The sequence below is a fragment of the Lissotriton helveticus genome, chromosome 4_2 (assembly GCF_964261635.1).
Source record: "Lissotriton helveticus chromosome 4_2, aLisHel1.1, whole genome shotgun sequence".
Lineage (NCBI taxonomy): Eukaryota > Metazoa > Chordata > Amphibia > Caudata > Salamandridae > Lissotriton > Lissotriton helveticus.
Window position 1 is genome coordinate 94441833 of NC_136064.1, and position 21256 is coordinate 94463088.

The 21256-nt window shown below is 52.2% G+C and overlaps 1 protein-coding gene across 5 annotated transcripts in view; it reads left to right on the forward strand.

The window, feature by feature from the left end:
• Positions 1–21256, forward strand: part of DLG3 (discs large MAGUK scaffold protein 3) — a 1928515-nt gene that overhangs the window by 1341994 nt on the left and 565265 nt on the right. Inside the window, exon 1 of one of the 5 annotated variants that reach the window (XM_078640195.1) lies at positions 6285–6400. The exons of the other annotated variants lie outside the window; for them this stretch is intronic. Coding sequence (XP_078496321.1) covers positions 6309–6400 — 92 coding nt within the window. The 5' untranslated portion in view covers positions 6285–6308. Of the gene's footprint in view, positions 1–6284; positions 6401–21256 lie in introns of those variants that run through there. 5 annotated transcript variants of the gene reach the window in all.

Genomic DNA, 21256 nt, shown 5'->3' on the forward strand with positions numbered 1-21256 from the left:
GTGAATTTGCAGGTGAGGCAGGTGAAGGGTCCGTGGGTGCGTCTCGGGGTGGCTCGGCAGCAGGCGTGGTTCCGGCCGGCATTGAGTGCGTTGAGAGTTGCGGCGTCGTAGGTCCGTCGTGTGGGCCGGCGTCGTCGGGGGCCAGGGGTCCTGGCACTGGGCGCGGTCCAGGCGCAGAGGGGCGCAGACGGGCTTACCTTTGGCGCACCTTCGGCGCTCCGTCGGTGCTCCAGCTGCGCGCGTCCGCTGCGCGGTCGCTCAGGGGGCGTCATAAGTAAGGAGCCGGGAGGAGGAGCAGCTGGGTGGCGGGAGCGGGGCGGCAAATGGGATCACGGGGGGCGGGGCCGCAGGGAGGCAGCGGCGGGAAATTTAGCGGCGCTCAGCGGAGTCGGCGGGAAGGAGCAGCGGAGAGCGAGGTCAGGAGGCGGCAGGCAGGCAGGAGCGGCAGCAGAGGGTGGAGCGACCAAGCCCTTTATTAAAGATAAAATAGCATTAACATTTCAAATTAAAAAACAAATATGTCAAAACATTTTTTATTTTGAAAAATAACATTCACCACTCCCATTTCAACTTAAAACACAGTAGGGAACGTATAGCACTTTAGGATAACATTCACCCCTCCAAAGACCAACACTTTCATTCCTGATGCATATGAAGTAGCGGGAATAGTAAACCTAACCTCATAACAGCAACATTTTCCTTACTGCTGCATAAGTTGGAGTGCAAATAGTAAATCTAATCATTCCACAGTCCAATAGTTTCACCAATTGCTTAGAATGGAGTGAGAATAGTAATTCTGATCCCTCCATAGTCCAACGCTGTCTCTTCTGACGCTTAGGCTGGAGTGGAAGTAGTGAATGTTATCCTAAAGTGCTATACGTTCCCTTTCGGCTAGGTTTGTGCTCTATACATACCCCATACATACATAATGCACTAATCTGGAACCAATTTGTTACAATGTGATTAAAGATATCAGTTTTGGAGACATTTAGGCCAAGCCTTTTCACGCAGTGTGACTTACATAATGTATTTCCACTTAATAGAACTTTAAATTAGGGAATTTATTAGTTTTATTATTTATGTTTTTATTGTTTGATTGTTATCTGCACCAGGAAAGTTACTTCTGGCAAAGTCGCTTCAACAGTAGCCAATTGATGGCACTTCCTTGTGATGTAATTTCCTGTGATGTCACTTCATGTAACATTGTATGCAGATTAGAAGGTCCTCACAGTTCCCAGACTGCCGCTGCCCTAAAAGTCCTAGAACCGGCCCTGGGCGTTCTGGGATCTCAGTTCAGAGATAAAAGTAGAGTCCCACACACTCTAATGTAGCTACCAGGCCTTATTGGAGCTGTGAGACTACAGACAAGTTGTGGGTACCTCACACCCTGACATTAGGTGTGAGACTGATGCCCGCACCATCTGCTCTGCCTCATTCATTTTTTTAATGGAGGCTTTTGTTCGACCTGAACAAACCTAATTGTTTCCTAAACAGTTTTACGTGGGTTTTAAGATGTTTAGAAACATAATCAAAATGTTGACGTTGCTTTCTCCAGAGAAAAATTGGGTAGATTTCGGTAGGGGAGAGGCCTTTGGCACCCCATGAATTTACTATTGAACGGCATAATGCACCCCCGGAATATAGCATAACTAGAGGCAATCACCGGGGGCGTAGCCTGCGCAGTAAGATGGGTGGTGTGGAGGGTGGGGGGCAGAAGTGTAAGCTAAGATTTCCCAACAATCACACTTGTTAAAAATAAACTATATGAGAAGCCGGGCAGGAGGGGCCTTAAGAAGCAGTAGGAAGGGAGAGGAGTGCAGATTGAGAGGGGTACTTAAAAAACACAATATTTTGAAAATAACCATTTTTAAGACCGTTAAAAGAGAGTTGAGTGTGTGTGTCTTTGTCTGCATGTGTATGTAAAAATCTCAAGTGAAATCCGACAAACACCTCCTTACCATACCGACTTAAAGCATCTGTACACAACTATTTACTATAGGATACATTGGGGGTGTAAGACCCCCAAACACCTCCCAACCCCCGAAGCTGTGCCCCTGGCAATTACACACAGAGGACAGTGAATAAACAAGGCAATATAAAAAAAAGGCAAATAAATGCACAGATAAAGTTTTGGGGGATGACCTCTTTTTGGATGTGTCCATAAAATTAACCTTTTGTCCTGAATTTGACCCTTTGTGCCGCATGTTTAGAGGCCTGCCCTGAATTTCTGGTCACCCTAGAATATTCCATAAAACAATAGAGGTGCATTCCAGGGGCACGAGGCAGGGATGTCCTCTGTCCCCGCTGATTTTTGCCCTTAGCATTGAACCACTGGCAATAGCAGTGAAAGCCAACCCTGACATCCGGGGACTTCCTTTCGCTGGGGAGTCCCACAAGATTACTCTCTTTGCAGACGATGTACTCCTCTCCCTCTCTGAGCCGGCCCACTCTCTTCCCTATATGCAAGCCACGTTGGAGCGCTACGAAGCGGTGGCGGGGTTCAAAATTAACTATGACAAATCTTATATCCTTGATTCCCCAGTCGGAGCTTCCCCATCTTCAGTCGTTAACCCCTCTGCCGTGGACAGATTCCTCTATTCAATACCTGGGGATCCACCTGACCCCCACGCTGGGGAAACTGTACTCTGCTAACTTCCCTCCACTCCTTGCTAGGATCCAGTCCGACCTGGCCCGATGGAAACCCATGTTCATTTCCGGGCTTGGGAGGATCCACGCGATTTAAATGACCCTCTACCCAAGCTTTTATACCTGTTCCAGGCCCTTCCTATAAATCTTGACAGAGAATTCTTCAGGCGAGTGAAGTCCATGATGCTGCGTTTCGTCTGGCAGGGAGGCCGGGCGCGCTTCTCCTTCGCCGTCTTACGCAAACCAAGGAAGGAGGGGGGTGTGGGGCTACCTGACATTCATTTGTATTACAAAGCTGCACAACTCCGTATTCTAGTTGCGTGGTCGCAACCAGAATCAGAAAAACACTGGCTTCATATGGATAGGAGCGTGGCTGGGAGAACGATTTGGGACTTGGTGTGGAGGCCCAAGTGCGATAGACCTTAGAATGCATATGTCAGTACCCCCACTAGCACCACCCTGAAGGTTTGGGACTCTATCTCTAAGGATGACAGTTGGACCACCTTCCCCTCCCCCTTCACGCCTATACACTTCAACCCCGCCTTCCCCCCCGCATCACTCGAGGGCCCCTTCAGGGCCTGGAAGGAAGGAGGTTACCTAGCACTTACTCACCTATTCCACAATTTTGACCCGCTCACCTTTGAAAACTGTAGGAGGGACTATGGGGTGTTGGAATGTGAGCTATATCATCATGCTCAACTGATGCACTGGGCGCTCTCCCCTCAGGTAAGGGAGGCGGCCACTCGTCCCCTCACGAAATTTGAGGCCTTCTTAACCAGGACTTCTTCTATGAAGGGTGCCATCACTTTCATCTATGGGCTCCTTCTTACCACTGCAGTTTCTCCTAGGCCCCGGTATATGAATATGTGGGAAGGGATCCTCCAACAGGGCATCTCCGATGCCGAGTGGACACACCTTTGGTCCGATATTGCCAAGTTTAATCACTCAGTGGAACTTAGGGAGGCACATATGAAGACCATGATGGACTGGTACCTATACCCCGCCAAGCTGAAACTGATTTTCCCGGGCACCTCCGACAGATGTTGGAGGGGATGTGGGTTCTTAGGGGACTTCCAGCACATTTGGTGGGACTGTCCCATTATCCGGCCGTTCTGGGAGGAAATTCTAGCCCAAATTAAGGAAATACTGGGATACCCTATTCCTACTTTGATGGCCTCCACGCTGTTGGGTCTCCGTGATCCTGACCTCGAACACCAGACCAGGGCGGACAAGAGGATCATGTGGCTCAGCATTGGCGCTGCCAAAATTACTCTCGCTGCGGCGTGGAAGAAGTAAGAGGCTCCGGCCTCCTCTTTATGGCACTCGAGGCTTTGGAAGTTGCTCAGTATGGAAAGGATGGCAGATATCTTTCTAGATGATTTTAAGAATTTTTAATTTCGCTGGAGCCCGCTGGTTGCTTTCCTCTCCAAGGGCCTGTCATCCGCGGTCTGTCCGCCTAGTGTTCGAGCTCTCCACTTGTTTCAACTCTGATTCCCTGCCGCTGCGCATTTGGTTCCCTGTCCTGGGATTAATGCTACCACCACTGGGGAGTGGGGTGGAGGGTAGGGAGAGGGGATGGGGGGGGATAATGTTTGTTTCTTTGTTTGAATTTGACATCTCTCTTAATGCTCACTTATAGTCATGCACGCTCAGCCACATACCTGCAGAAGGGGCTATTAGCACTATTGCAAGCTGTTTGTGATCCACATTCCAGGAGGATTAGTTGTTTGAACGCATGGTTATGACTCTGTACAACCGAGACTCTTAGCTGGCCTCTTCCTCCTTTACATACCGTCCGATGGTTCACACGTTGGTCGATTAGCACTTCCTAGGACACTTTGCTAAGTGTAAGTGTAAGAGGCTTGATTGCAGGGACCCATCCCCAGTCTGTCGTGCTGTCTTAAGGCAACTGCTTTGGCTACCCCCTGTGTGGGATGAAATGCGGGATTGTCGCATGTTTATGTCTACTGTTTTTTATTAAACTGTCAATAAAAATACTTTTGACAAAAAAAAAATAGAGGTGGTGTCGCGCTAGTGGCATGTACATGTAACCAGGGCCATTGGAATTACGAGATTATGCGACCACACCGATTTTCTAATAATTATTAATTCGCCGCATTTCCCCCATAATCCATCATCTACTGCATAATCTGCAGATTTTGATTTAAAAAATTTTTTTTTAACTCAAACTTCAAAAGTTGCTAAAAAAACAAGCATTTACAATGCAATAAGTCTCGCATTTACACGAGTTTGAGCTATTGACATTGTAAATGACAATGCCTTTTATTTTTGTTTTTGTTTTTAAAACATAAATAAAAGGCATTGTAATTTACAATGCTAATAGTGTAAACTCACGTAAATGCGAGACCTATTGCATTGCAAATGCTTGTTTTCAAAGTTGATGCCGGAGCAATTACATAATCACATTAAAAACATGAACAATCATCCACCAAAGCACATACTCAGGTCAGCTGTCAGATACGTCAGTCAGAGGGGTACAAAAAATATGTTGGCAGGGTTTGCTAGTAGCAAGAGAGTAGAAATGATTCGCTCTCGTATCACTAAATGGCTCACTCACTAAACATTTCTTGATTTGTGAACAATCTTCTCAGCAGACCTCGTTAAAACCTCAATGAACCAATCAGGGGTGAGTTCCCACACTTAATGTTTTTACCCTCGCGCATCACACAAAGGTCATGCGATGCCAGGGCTCTCTATTACAAGTTGGAATCTGGCACAGGGGAGAAACGCACACAGTACTCAGGTGTCTGGCCTGTCGTCGTCTCTCCTGAGGGGCAAAACCAGCTTCTAGCTTTCCTTTTCAAAAACAAACATGAACCGAACGAGCAACGGGCCAGTCTTTTATATAGCGCAGACTTTACCTGGGCTCCGACGTGCTGGTATCCGGGACGCTGTCTCCCCCCTGCGCTTAGCAATGCCTCCGCGGCTGCCGCCGCTTAGCTCCTCTCCACCGGCCACACGTAAAACGAAACTGAAACATACGAGGCTCGCGACGTGAGCTGTCTACGGTAGAAGCTCACGCGCGCGACTCAATCCCAAGGCGCATGGCAGAGTCGGAGTCCGACGCGCGTGACCCAATCCCAAGCCGCGCATCGGAATCCGACTCTGCCATGCTTCTTAATGTGCGTGTGGCCATCTCCTGTCTCCAGTCCTTGTCGGCTGAAGTCGGCTGAACCGACAGCTATAGGCTCTCAGCGAGAGCGCGCTTTCGCGCGCTGTTTGTAGCGAGACCTAAAAAGCAGCAACGCGTGTTGTCCTTTGCAAAGGATGACTTTCTGTTGCTTTTTTGCTGTGTTTGGTGCTAAACTGGTACTAATGCGTTGCAACTAATGCCCAAACAGTTTAACAAGTTTAACAATGACAAAATAATGAAGTAATACTATCCCAAAAATGTGCCGCATAATTTGCCTTTTGTTGCCGCATAATTGACTCGACCCTGATGCATAATGTTGGCCTCTTCTGCCGCATAATTCCCTGAGCCCGGAATATGACTTTAGAAGATCATGGTGCAGCTCTGAGGCGCCTTTGAGTTTGAATTTGTGGAGGGGGTGGGGGTGGAGGAGGAGGCGAGGGAGGGAGAGGCGCCGCTCCTCTCCGGCAGAGGCGAGAGAGGGGGAGGCGAGAGCACCGGACCCTGCAGGATGTTCACCGTCAACGTGTCCTCGTCCATGTCCTACGGCCGGAACCCGGGGCCCCCGCCCCCCCACAGCGCCCGGCGGAGAGGGGGAGAGAGGTAAGGGGGAGAGGGGTAAGAGGGAGAGAGGAGGGGGGAGAGGTAAGAGGGGAGAGGAGGAAGAGAGAGGTAAGATGGGAGAGAGGAGGGGGAGAGGAGGAAGAGAGGTAAGAGGGGAGAGAGGAGGGGGAGAGAGGTAAGAGGGGAGAGAGGAGGGGGAGAGGAGGAAGAGAGAGGTAAGAGGGGAGAGAGGAGGGGGAGAGGAGGAGAGAGTGAGGTAAGAGGGGAGAGAGGAGGGGGAGAGAGGAGGGGGAGAGGTAAGAGGGGGAGAGGAGGGGGAGAGGAGGAGAGAGTGAGGTAAGAGGGGAGAGAGGAGGGGGAGAGAGGTAAGAGGGGAGAGAGGAGGGGGAGAGAGGTAAGAGGGGAGAGAGGAGGGGGAGAGGTAAGAGGGGGAGAGGAGGGGGAGAGGAGGAGAGAGTGAGGTAAGAGGGGAGAGAGGAGGGGGAGAGAGGAGGGGGAGAGGTAAGAGGGGGAGAGGAGGGGGAGAGGAGGAGAGAGTGAGGTAAGAGGGGAGAGAGGAGGGGGAGAGAGGAGGGGGAGAGGTAAGAGGGGGAGAGGAGGGGGAGAGGAGGAGAGAGTGAGGTAAGAGGGGAGAGAGGAGGGGGAGAGAGGTAAGGAGGTGGGTGAGAGGTAAGGTGGAGAGAGGAGGGGGAGAGGTAAGAGGGGGAGAGAAGAAGTTACAGGAGTAAGATTGCTGGGCAGATTAGAGAGAGCCGAGGGGCTGAAGTGAGGGGTGTGAGAGGAGAGCGGGGAGAAATGACGGGAGTGGGAGAACTGCGGGGCAGATTAGAGGGCAGAGCATGGGGCAGTGGAGAGAGAGGTAATAAGGGGGGGGCGGGGGAGAGGTATGAGAGACGGGCAGTGATGCGAGACCTGAGGGGGAGACACATGGGTAAAGGAGTGGGGGTGGTAAGGGAGGGCAGGGGTAAAGATACGCGAGTGTGCCAGTGAGGAGGAGGGCAGGAGGTGATGATGAACTGATAAAGAGAGGAGATGGCAAGGGTGTGGGGGCAGGAAAGGGCAGGAGTGGGCAGAGAGAGAGCTGAGGAGAGGGGACACGTCACGAGGAGGCGGAGTTATCAGGAGTAAGAGAGGTGGAGGGAAGGGTGGCCAGGCGCTGGAGGGATAGCATGGGGGTGAACTAGGGTGAGAGGGGGGTGGGGGAGAAGTAATGATGGGGGTGGGAGGTAACAGAAGAAAGGGGGAGGTAATGGAGGTGAGGGGAGAGAGGTAACTCGGAGGGGCCATCTGCTCTTCACAGCAGGCTAGCGCCTTGGGTGGTCTCCCCCTCCCCCCACCCGGCACAGTGACACATGCCCATGGGGGGGCAACATGGCACGTTTAGGTGCCAGCAAAGTGAGAAAACAGCTCGGTGTACGTGTCCTGTGCTTTCACCTGTGTGTATTCAGGGTCCCCCTGCCCCCCCCCCCCCCCCCGGTGAGAGCACCCCCGCCCCCCTCCAGGAGGGTCAAGTCTGACTTCCAGGCCCAGGCGGAAACATCTGACAGGCGCGCGTCACTTCGCTCCTGTCTCTCAACAATCATGTCTGTCCCTCCCACTCCACTCACTCGTGGGGGTGGGGAGGGCTGGCCTGAGAGAGGGGGGGGGGGGTGAGGCATGCCTCGCTGCCAAACACCAAATGTTCATTTACATTGTATTCATATAGCGCCTACTGCCGCTGAAGAGGCGCTGTGCCTCTTTCTGAAACAATGTGTGTGCAGAATAGAGGTGGACAGCCAACAAATGAACAGGGCGAGCCGAGCCCAGGGCCTGGCTCGGATCTTAGAGCCGTGCACGAGCCGAGCCCTGAAAATATGTACACCCCACCATAAACCACGAGTACAAATACAACAAACCACGGCAAATATGATGACGAGTCTTCAAAGTTCACAAAAATGTATTTCTGTAACGCGTGGACGATCTGACATCAACAGGGCACGTTATAGGGCTGATCTGAGAAGCATTTATTAAAAGTAATAGGTTTCTACAAATGCTAGTCTGAACTCACATATTCGCAGGGGCTTTCGTGCGTGAGAACGAACAAAAAAGGGATTTGGTAAAAAAAAAATGCCTAGAATTACACAATTTAAGCAAGGAAGCAGGTGTCTGTCCAGGTTTTCTGGTTTCACTCTGTACAAACAGCCAGTAAGTAGGTTTCTGTTTTTTTAACCTCAGTGCATTCTCTTCTGCATTTAAAAAAAACCCAGCACAACCTGGACCCCAGGTATTGAGCGCTTTACGTGGGTATCAGTGCCTTACACAACTATCCCTGCATTGCTTACAGCCATGGGGAGATGAAGTGATTTGCACAGAATCACATGATGTTGAGCGGACGCCGAGATTCGAACCTGGCAGCTCAGACCACAACGCCACAACACCAAACCGCGGGTTGAGGGAGGCAGACGCCACAGAAAAGCTCGGCTCGGTGTGATCTCGCGGTTACAACTGCACTTCGAGCCGAGCCGAGCCAGGCTTCATGTGCGAGTCTGGCGAGTGGTCTTCAGCCAGCCCATGCTCTGTGAAGCACGGTGCATTCTGGTACTTGTAGTTCCGGTTATCCTACTGCCTTAAAACCAGCTTTGTCGGCTAAAGTTACGGCTGGCTAAAGGTGTCACAGATGAGGGAGGTACGAGGCACCGGGAACCAGACCGCAGCCCACCCCTGACATGTAATGGGGGTTCTGAACCCCACCCCCGGGCTCCTCTGTTTGACTCCTGAATGTTGGGGGCTGTGGCCCGCCCTTTCTGCCCCAGGCCCAGGTGGCATTGCTCTTAAAGATAGGGGGTCGCGTTACCCAGATGAAAAGAGGCCCAGGGCTCGACGCAGTCTGTTTTCTTTCTTTTAAGAGGCCTGTGTCTTTATTTCCTTCTGCCACCATCGAGAAGATAAATAAATAAACATATTTTAATGTCAAGCTTGCACCGTGGCAGACCCCCGAGGGCGCTTCGAGCCCAAGAGAGCTGATGCCCGCGCTGCAGGGGGCGCTAAAGACCGGATCAGAGACAGGCTCAAATATCCCGTGATCCTGGGCACATCACTTCTCTCCCCAAATGTGTCGGTCTGTAGCCCAGCTGGTGCTCCATATGCAAAGCGCTCCGATACCTTCGGTCGAGTTCGCGCTATAAAAAACTGCAAACAATAAACAAACATAAAGGATAGGTGAGTGGAACCGTTGACATGTTTCGCCTGCTTCTGAGCCGCCCCTTCTCGCGAGGTGTGCCCCGCCGGCGCCGTTTCAAGCCCGAACACGTCTCGTCGGACCGGTTCCCCTCACGGGCTTCTAAGCGCGTCCTGCCTCAAAGCGCCGGCGAGGCTCCTGTGGAGTGAACCCCGCGTGAGCAGCACCGCAGAGCTCGAACTCTTTAAAGGTACCCAAGAATCCAGGTATACACTGCAGGACTTCTTGAACACTCTATTAAGGGAAACATTGCAACGTTTTTTTATATTCACCACGGAGAATGTATGTTTCCACAATGCAAAAAAAACCTGTTTCTTTTCGGCCCCGTTAAATAAAGCCCCCCCCCCCCTCCAATGGGCACTTGTTGCTGCCTTTTATTACATTGTATGTGTGTGTTCCAGGCTGGGGCGCCCTGCTAGAGGGGTACCCCGAACCTCCGGCACGTGTTCACCCCCCCTGTTGCAAGACACGTCTGCAAACCCGCCGGTAGCCCTGCGGTTGGGAATGCAAGCCTCCCCTCAAATGAGCCATGATTCTATGCACCCGCCCTGCAGAAATCACACCACACCAAGGGCTTGAAACGGAAGGGACACGGAGAACTATCCACAGACTACTGAATGAGAAAACCACCAAGGCCTATGAAGATGTCTAAGAAACTTGATGCAAAGACTTATGACAAAGACCCGGGGCTACCGGGCAGTTGTGTGTGCTGCCCAGCTGGGGGCTGATTTCGTTCATAGGGACTTGCGTGTGAAAAACGAAATTCGTTTTGCTTTTTTTATTTCAATGCGCACCCAGGTCCCCACCACAGAGAAATTAGCCCCCAGCTCGGCAGCACACACAAGTGCCCGGTAGCCAGTCCGGCCCTGGCTGACGGTCCGAGTGGGTGCAGTCGAGAGGGGATATATTACTTGAACAAAAAACATTTTAACCAGCAGGCTTTATAGTTTTAATGTGATCATTGTTTTACTGACCAGTTTTATTCTTTCTGACTGTAATGATTTTAATTCATTGAACAGTTAATAAATTCATTCCAATGCAGCCAATGGCGTAACTAAACGTGAGGGTCCCCCTGCAAGATATGCTGAAGGGGCCCCCACACTCAGATCAGTAGGGACTGAAGGGGCCCCCTCCAGTATGGTTAAGCCTGGGGGCCAGTGCACCGTGAAGCCTGCGGGGCCTTTGTTAACCCCCTGAATGCAGCAAATCTGAAGCCAGGGCCCCGTTTCTGTGTGTGTAACATTCCGGTCGGGACCCATGACCGCGTTTCTGGCCATGTAACATTCCAGCCGGGGCCTATGGAAGGTTTCTTCGCCTGTAACATACCATACAGGGCCCATGACCGCGTCTCTGCGCATGCAACATTCCAGCCAGGGCCCATGGCTGCGTTTCTACGCATGTAACATTCCAGCCAGGGACTATGGCCGCATTTCTACGCGTGTAACATTCCAGCCAGGGCCCATGGCTGCGTTTCTATGCATGTAACATTCCAGCCAGGGACTATGGCCGCATTTCTACGCGTGTAACATTCTGTGGCCCCGTTTCTGTGCATGTCACATTCCAGCCAGGGCCCAAGGCCCCGTTCCTGCACCGACTCCGTGAATCAGTCTGCGATTGTTAACATCCACAGCGAGCCTTATTATTATATTTTTTTAAGTTTTCAATTTTGACTTTGGTGCACAAAAACAGTTGATGTTATAAGGCGGCGAAAGCCTGGTCGACATGGTGCCTGCCTGACCCTTAGGTCGGAATGTATTAAAATATACAGAGAGGTGGCCTTGGCTCCACCCCCAGAGGTGTGACCCTCTCACCTCATGCTATTGGCTGTTTGGTGCACTCTTCTGCCGCAGTGCTTGCAATACACGAGGGCCTATTTTACATCTTCAAAGTGCTACAGGATTCATCACACATTAATTATAAATGCCATTTATAAAGAAAGTGCTTATTTGTGTTTAATTTTTCACTACAGCACACTCCTTTTACGTGCTTTAATGAAGACTCGATATGCAAGCCAGAACTATTGCTTTTGCCTATGCTTTTCTGTTTGCCACCTTATTCGCTTACTTAATCCCTGCGCTTCATGGAGGACAGGCTGACCCCGATTTTCAGGAATTCATTTGTTTTTATTTATTGGTGCTCAGCAAAGCATTTGAAGAAGGAATGCTGCACATAGTTGTAGCCTCAGATGGCACGCGGGGACATTAGCAGGTTTGGGGTCAGAACCCGGCGAGGCACTGGGGTGGGTAGTGAGTGCTAACCAGTACAGATGTTTCTCGTGTGTGCATGCACACAGACCCAGAGGGCGAGGTTAGAAGCTGACAGGAGATTGAAGACGGTTCCTTCAATAGTAACAACAGAGGGTCCCTGAAAAACTGATAAAGTGAGGGGGGGGGGGGCAGGGAAAAATAGACAAAATCAAGAACAAGCCCACTCACTTAATAATATTCACAACTAGGTGGTACATCCTAGATACATATATAAAGAAACATTGTCCCACAAGCAAAAGCTATTCAAAAAATATTATTCCTTTTTATTTACATATTTTTATAGTATTTTGAAACATAATAGCAGTATACATTCATATTCGTGACCACAGTACACAGCAAATTATCTATATATACATATTTATACTATATACACATAAAAAAGAGGACTCCCATAAATCATGAACACAACCAGGCAAACTCAGTCAGTCAGAACCATTCAAACAATCCATCTGCACAAACCGTTACAACACAATCACAAACCCACTACATACAAGGTTCAAAAGGTATATGGTAAATGACAATCAATTTCAATCAATAATACAAAAATATAAGAAAAAGCAAACAGAAGCGCCGACGCGCGTTTCGGAAAAGGAACTTAATGGTCCTAAGGTCCTTCGTCAGGGCGCAAATAAATAAATCATAGGTTCCATATAGGGGTTTCCTGTTCTGGATATAAGGATCCCCGGTCCAAAATTCAAGTAATTGGTTATGAGGGGGTACACTCCAAGAATGACGGAGTAACCTGACTTAGAATCCAAATGAATAGACAAAGGGCATAGGTCACGAGCCACAGGTCATGAACGTCCTGATGTTTGTTCATGAAGTGTGAATCAAACACTACCAGGAATAGAAAGCGCACGGCCCCAATGACGATAGAATAGGGCAGGTGTAAATACACAATAGGGGAGCCCTCAGGGTCAATTCTGGCGTCCCACCGAAAAAGTCCAAGGATCAGGACGATAAAGAGCCCGTCCGCTGTCCAACCAATTTGTTTCAATGCTGTATATATAGAAAGCGGTCCGTCACCGAAGATGCCAAGGAGTCGAAGACGGTTCCTGCTGGGGGAGGCCTTCCCTGAGAGCAGTTTTCAACACCGGGGTTTGAGGGTAGCAGGTTCAGAGGTGACTGGAGGGGCGGAGCCCGGAGGCACACATGAAGGGCCCGGGGTGCCAGGTTTGGGCTGGCAGAGTGAGTAGGAACATAGCGCCTCTTGGCTCAAAGGGGGTGGGAGGAAGCTGTTATGCCCCTAAAGTTCACTGTAGCTGTACTGAAGTCTGTTTTGGATGCCAAGCGTCTGACGTGGTGGCAGGTTTGAGAGGTCGGCTGATGGCCAGAAACCGGTCCCAGGATGCTTGATTCCGGTCCAGGGAAGACCTGGCTTGGCCGTTCGGGCCGGACTGTTCCCACGAGGCACAGGGTCAGACGGATTTGCATATGGCTATGTCTGAACTGGGGTGGCGGAGTGAGCTAAAGAACGATGATGGATTAAACCCAGATCTGTGACACGGGGTGAGTGCTTGATTTGCTGAAACTCTCCGTCCATCACCACCCCCTTTGGCATCACAATGCCTGTGCTCCGGCCGCTGTGGCAGTGTTTCTAATGACCTGTCTGTGCGCGTGGATGGGTTCATGTACCCCAAGATTTCAAGTGGAAACTGTCGCCCCTGGCGTTTGAGGAGCACAGAAGGGGTTGAGGAGGAAGTAGGTGCAGAGGTAGCAGGAAAATAGTTTATTTCTGTTATGGAAACCTTCTGCCTAGAAGAGGTGGACTGCCCTCCGGTAGCGGGGTGCCACGAGCCCGGAGATGTGAGTCTGGGTGTGAGGAGTGAAAGGAACTGAGAGACAGAATGAGTTACCCTCTGTAGATGATGGAATGAGTTGAAAGAAGTGATGAGTCTGGGAAGAGAGGCGGTGAAGAGCAGGAGGCCAGGTGTGACCCTTGTGGGGCACCGTCCAGCAGGGCGCAGGTGTGACCCTTGTGGGACACCGTCCGGCAGGGCGCAGGTGTGACCTTGTGGGACACCGTCTGGCAGGGCGCAGGTGTGCCCCTTGTATGCGCCATCCGGCAGGGCGCAGGTGTGACCCTTGTGGGACACCGTCCGGCAGGGCGCAGGTGTGACTCTTGTGGGACACCGTCCGGTAGGGCGCAGGTGTGACCCTTGTGGGGCACCGCCTGGCAGGGCGCAGGTGTGACCCTTGTGGGGCACCGTCCGGCAGGGCACAGGTGCGACCCTTGTGGGACAACGTCCGGCAGGGCGCAGGTGTGACCCTTGTGGGGCACCGTCCGGCAGGGCACAGGTGCGACCCTTGTTGGGCACCGTCCGGCAGGGCGCAGGTGTGATCCTTGTGGGGCACCGTCCGGCAGGGCGCAGGTGTGACCATTGTGGGGCACCGTCTGGCAGGGTGCAGGTGTGACCCTTGTGGGACACCGTCCGGCAGGGCACAGGTGTGACCCTTGTAGGGCACCGTCCGGCAGGGCGCAGGTGTGACCCTTGTGGGACACCATCCGGCAGGGCGCAGGTCTGACCCGTGTGGGACACCGTCCGGCAGGGCGCAGGTTCGACCCTTGTGGGGCACCGTCCGGCAGGGCGCAGGTGTGACCCTTGTGGGACACCGTCCGGCAGGGTGCAGGTGCGACCCTTGTGGGGCACCGTCCGGCAGGGCGCAGGTGTGACCCTTGTGGGGCACCGTCCGGCAGGGCGCAGGTGCGACCCTTGTGGGGCACCGTCCGGCAGGGCGCAGGTGCGACCCTTGTGGGGCACCGTCCGGCAGGGCGCAGGTGTGACCCTTGTGGGGCACCTTCCGGCAGGGCGCATGTGCGACCCTTGTGGGGCACCGTCCGGCAGGACGAGGGCTGCCCAGAGACTGAGAAGGAACAGTCAGGGTGGGGATGAAACCCCTCCAGAGCCGAGTCTGTGAGCACAAGGTTTGTTAGGGTGGAATAAAGACGGGTTCCCTTGTTGCTGAGAAATCACCTCTCTGTTCGAAGAACTACAGCCGCCCCACCCTTGCTGGAGGGTTCTGGAGAAGGGGGTGTGAGCCAGCTTCAAGATCTAGAGACGTCCGATCTCACAAAGTGCCAGACCAGACGGGGTCCCTGGAGACCTCCCAGGGGTCTGGTGGGGGCACGCCACCTGCTGGGTGCACGTGCACCTCTCTGTGGCAGGGGCGGAGCTTGGTTGGTAAGATTGAGGGGGCAGAGCTTCAGATGTTATAACAATATAAAGTTCGAAGGTTGTGGATCGAGTGGCACCAATCCGCAGGATGAACCTAGTGGATAGAGGACGAGTGGCCCCGTGGTATAATGAACCACTTAGAGAGAAAAAACGTGTGCTCCGAAAACTGGAGAGAGCCTGGCGTAAGGACTACAACCTTGCCTCTGGACATAGATATATACAGGCACTTACTGGCTATAAGCAAGCGATTATAGCCAGGAAGTCCGAGTTTTTTGAAGAAAGGATCACAACGGCAACGAATCCCCAGAAAGAAGTCTTCCGAGTTCTCACGGAGCTCAGAAAAAATAAGGAACAGATGTCGGATTTCACTCTGGAAGACTGTCAAAAATTCCAGGATTTTTTTACTAATAAAATTACCGATATTGTTTCTGAAATTGCGGCGACCCCTAAGATAGATTGTCCGCCGCCGGATATGTCAGTTAGAACGTTAGTGATGACCCCATTATCTACCTTACCCTTGATTACAAAGGAGAGGTTGTCCACTCTTATGGGGCGGGTTAAGTCGGGTTCCAGATTGGATCCGTGCCCACCTGAAGTGTTTAAAACGGCACTACCTGGCATAGAGGAGGATGTGCTGAGCCTCCTAAATCTATCTCGACAGGGAGGAAAGGTGCCTGCCTCCTTTAAGGAGGCCCAGCTGATCCCCCTGTTAAAGAAAACAGGGGCGGACGCGAAATGTCTGAAAAACTTCAGACCAATATCCCAGCTGCCATTCCTGGCGAAAGTACTGGAGCAACATGTTCTCACCACTCTGTCAGAACACCTGGAAACCAACATGTTGCTGGAGCCGAATCAGGCAGGTTTTCGTGCGAACCATAGCACGGAGCTTGTTATGCTGTCAATCGTAGATGAGCTAAGGAACAGAGGAGATAAGAAAACTCCGGGTGCCCTGGTGCTGTTGGACCTCTCCGCGGCATTTGATACCGTGTGTCATGAACAACTATTGTCGCGGATGAGGGATTTCGGCATTCAGGGCACAGCACATGCATGGTTCACATCCTTCCTTCAAGGAAGGATGCAGAGAGTGCAACTAGGTGACCTACTTTCCACCGTAACATCGATCACCTGCGGAGTACCGCAGGGTCTGCTCTGTCACCCCTTATGTTCAATATATACCTACAGCCTCTGATTCTAATGCTCAATCAAATGGACTGCCAGGTGTATAACTACGCGGATGACACCCAACTCATCATCCAATTGGATGATGGTCAGGATGTTTCCGTGAGATTGCAAAATATTCTGAAAAGCACAGCAAATTGGATGTCCGGGAACTCATTAAAGATCAATCCGGATAAAACCAAGGTGTTGCCAATCACCATCACTGGCAACCCATGGAGCGATCAATTCTGGCCCAGGGAGCTGGGTAAGCCCCCGGTACCAGCGGCAGTGGTCAAGAGCCAGGGCATCCATGTGGACGGTAAATTGTCCATGAAAAAACAAATTACAGCTGTGGTGGGCACCTGTGTTGGTCTCCTTCGACAACTTAGGAAAGTTTCCTTGTTGCTGTCCTTTTCTACTCTGAGGAGTGCGGTTTCTGCTCTGATTTTAGCCAGGTTGGACTATGGCAATTCGTTGTACATAGGACTACCACAAAAACTCCTAAACAGAATGCAGATCGTGATGAATGATGCCGCGAGACTTATTTTCAAAAAACCGAGGAATACTCATGCATCCCCCCTCTTGCGCAAACTACATTGGCTGCCAGTCAAGCAGAGGCTGATGTTTAAGGGGCTGTGTATTGTCCATAAGGTGCTCTATGGCAGGGCCCCTAACTATATGAAATCACGTTTGCTCCCTGTTGGAAATGGGATCCCCGGCTGGCCAGGGCTTTCGCCAAAGTCAGTCAGAGACCACCACACCCAAGTCAGGGCAAGGGAGTTACACGCCAAGATAACCCCTACTCACCCTCTAGGTAACGTGGCGCGAGCAGCAAGGCTAAACTTGGAGGCGATGTAGGCTAAGTATTTGCGCACGCACCCCAGCAACAACAACCAAAGGCCCACCACAAAGGAAACTCCACACAAGGTTATATAAAAATAGCCGTTGTATTATAATAAATAAACATCAGATAAAACACACATCTTGTTACACTGTGCCAACAGGCACGGGCGGAATTTACAAGGGATATTGTACAGGACAGGGCCACCTGGACCACTGTCAGGGGTATCAGCACTTTTAGAACTTTGTAGAAATAAAAATCACTGTAGCACACAATATGAAAATAGAGCACACAACCAGTAATCACTGGTAACAGGACCTCACTAGCACCACCTGTACTAGGGAGAAAACAACCACCTATGTATTACAATACCTGTAGGGGTGTAAGAGGAAAACACATGATGCAATGCATAACATTCATTCAGAGGTGTAAAGGCACATGACGCATAAAAACACATTCAGAGGTGCAGGGGAAGGAAACACATGATGAATAAACTACCCATTCAGAGGTGTATAGAAAGTACAATTGCGCCAAACTCACGTAAGTCACCACCTGTGACTGTCCCTAGGCCCTCTGGCCTTGTTGGGGCTAGGACGCCCTGTGTCCCAAGTGTCAGGGTCCTAAACGTCGCAGTTGCCCACAAAGTGCTGGGCAACTGGTGCAGGGGAAGTTAGGGCAACGTTGGAGCCTCTCAGGGCTCTGGGCAAGAAAATGGCACCCTCAGAACCTCTCTGGGCTCCAGACACGAAGGGGCACTCGAGCCTCTCTCAGGGCTCGCAAGGCAAAAGGGCTGGAGCCTCTCTGGGCTCCAGAACGAGGGAATGGCACTCCCAGAGCCTCTCTGGGCTCGCAGACAACGGACTCTGCCTCACTAGGCAGGGGGGGTCCCTCACGGGGGACCCAGGCACAACAGGAGAGCCTCTCAGGGCTCAAAGAACAATGGCCACGTTGGAGTCCCTCTCGGGGGACTCGGGACAAAGACAAATGCCCCCAGAGCCTCTCGGGCTCACGGACAACGAACTGCCCCTCCTCGAGCCGTCTCTGGGCTCGCAAAATACAAAATTGCCCCCAGGAGCCTCGGGGCTCCTCAGTACTGGTGGGGGCTTGGTTGGAGTCCCTCACGGGGGACTCAGAGCAGGGGCAACAGCACCAAGAGCCTCAACCGGCTCTACCAACAAAAATGCCCCGGGCGTTGGAGCCCCGGGGCTCTGCACACTGGAGGGGGGGGCGGGCACCAGCAATGTGCCCCGACGTCCCCCTCTCTCCCAACTGCCCTGGACTTGGAGCTCCCGCCCAGCCGGCTTCACTTACCGACACTTCTTCAGGCGGGGGCTCCTTCCGGCGGTTGGTGCAGACTTCCTCTGTTGCTCCGGTGTGGAGCGAGCTACACGCTGGGTCCGGAGGAGGCGGGGTAGGCTCTCGTCCTCCTCCTGGATGGCGACGCACCCTCGGCCGTCGGCGGGGCTCTCCCAGGCCACGGGAGCCCCGCGGGACCAACAGCACTTCCGGGTCGTCCGGGTGTCCCTCTTCCTCCTGGGCAGTACGTGCGGCCGGCGCCCCAGCCGCAATTAGGCCGCCATTTCTCCGACGTCCTCGAGGACGCTCCTTCCGTTGCCGGGCAACCCTCCGGCCAGGCTGATACTCAATAGGCTGGCGGGACAGCCAATGGCAGCGCGGCCCTGCAGACGAGCCCCCAGGCTCCGGGTCGCGCTGCTGGGCAGGCAGGAACTTCTCGCCGCAATCGGGGTAGCCTCCCGGGAATTCACAATTCAAAGCGAGGTGGCACTCGCTTGGGCGGCAATGACCCTGGCAGGGTGGGCACCTGCCAGGGGGCTCCCAGCTCGGCAAAGAACGGGGCAAAAGCCGGGTGGGCACCGGCTCTCACCAATAAAGCGCTCCTAGCGCTAGGACGAAATAACGCGCTCTCAAGCGCTAGAGGCCCAAACAAAGCGCTCCCAGGCGCTAGGGGCCAACAAGCCCAGCAAAAGGCCTCCTAGGCAGGCAGGGGGGGGCAAGGCTGGGCCCAGAGCCAGCACACTGGGTCTCCAGGCAGGGAGACACCCCAAGTGGCGGTCCTCTGGCCCAGCAGCAGCAACAGCCCCCTCAGGATCCTGGAAGAGAACTTTTTTCCAAGGGGACACAGCCCCTTCTTATACTGTAACTTCCTTTGTTACAATGTGCAGGGTGGGGGGAAAACCAGTTTCAGCTGGCTTTGGAGCACTCTTAATGGCCCAACCACCCATTTCATTCACTGGGGAGGCTAGGGTCGTTAGACACACCACAGGGGGGCGGAGCCAGCATTGTGTGGGGAAAACCCAGCCCATCCAGGACACAGGTACACTCCTCCCACACATCACTCATGCTAATCTCCCACTCACCACCGGGCAGACCCATCCAGACTTCCTGGAGCCTGGCATGCCAGCCAGCTCCAGCCAATCACACGCCAGCACCCTCACAGCACACGTACAGCCATGTCTAGAAATGGCGCTTCGCTACTAGACACATACATGCTGCATACACCGTTGCGCAGCATTCACTCTCACGAGTCCACACATACCAGACTCAAGCCTGTACACCCCACGCATCAGGAACTACCAGGGACACATACATTCCCCATGCATTCCTATGGGAGGGCAGGCCAGCCATACTACACGCACGCACTTTCACTCTGGGACCCAGGGGAAAGTGCGCAGAGACCCAAAAATCACTGACACAGGGTCACACATAAGGCAAAAAGTTTAGGGGCGAACCTGCCCTGCGGGCCAAGTCCAACACTCCCCTATAGACCGGGAAGGTTGCTTAGATCTGCAGAAGCCTTCCTTCTTGTCCAGCCACGCTATAGACTGACTACGGTAGGAGGTTGTGCTTTTTCGAATACTCTTCCAGCTCTGTGGAATAAACTGCCACTGGAACTGCGGAAAGACACTAAGCTAATGTCTTTTCGGAAGAAATTAAAAACGTTGCTTTTTCAGCAAGCGTGGGATCGTCCTTAATTTGAATCCAGCTATATCCTTCCAAATCGCCTAGCGGACCCTTTCAAAGCGCTTAGAGACCTCTGGGTTATAGTGCGCTATACAAATCAAATAAATAAAAATAAATAAATATGACAAGCGGGGCGCATGAGAGGGGCTTAGGCAGAGAAAAGGGAGAGGATTGTGGATTGGTAGGGGCACTAAAAGACAGAAATCAATTATGGAAAATAACCAACATTTCTGAAGACTTTCAAAACCGACGGGAGCGAGCGTGTGTGTGTCTGTTTATGTAAAAAGTCCTGTTGGAATCGACACACACCTCACTGTGCCCAGCTGAAAGCACCTGCACCCAACTATTTACCAGAATATACATTTATTAGGGGGCCCAACTCCCCCCTCCCCTCGAAGCTATGCCCCTACCTGTGGCACGGTGGATCACTGTACCCTTCCACCTGATTCAAACCCCACGCTCTGATTGGGCCATTCGACTGGCCTTAGCCACGTGTACGTACCAGATACCAGGCGGCAGGAATGGCAGAGGCCCCACCACCTTCTCAGAGGTCTGTGCACCCTCCCCTGACCCAGGGTCCTCTTCCTCTGGCTCCTAGTTTCCTAAAGTAGTCTCTTAAGCATTGGTTGATCAGAAACATTGCCTAGAGCAGTTCACTAGACCCATGATGAGCTGGGCTTGATGACAAGCATGTGTTTGAGGGTTCAGTTACAGAGGCAGGCGATGGTCGACCACCTGCTTTTAAGGGGAGTACCTAGCCATGAAAGCCCATTTGAAAGGTGCCCGCCTCTGGGAAAAGCCCCTCCCAGTGTCCCTTTGGGACGTAGGTGGAGTGGACACTGGTACCACCCACCCTCTACCCAATAGCAGCAGATATTGGGTCCTACAGAACACAGCTATCCTTTCCTTCTGGGATGTGGATTTCTTTTCCATCAGTTATCGGTGGCTTCAAGGTGCCTAGACAGCGTCTTGCCAGTATAATGTGCCATGTTTGACTGGATCCTGCCTTAACTGCGCAAACTCCTTGTAACTAGATCTACGAAGCACCTTTTCTAAAGGATCCTGTAGGAAGGTGGAATCTGACTGCATGGTTGCCCCCACGTTTTTCTTGGTGTTTTGATGGCTTTTGACTTAGTCTGGCTGGGAACCTGCTATCCAGGACCCCAACCTATCTGCTTTCTCTTCTAAAATGATTCCATGTACTTTAGGTACACTCCAGTTGGTTACTGGGGTACCCTTATAAGTCCCTAGTAT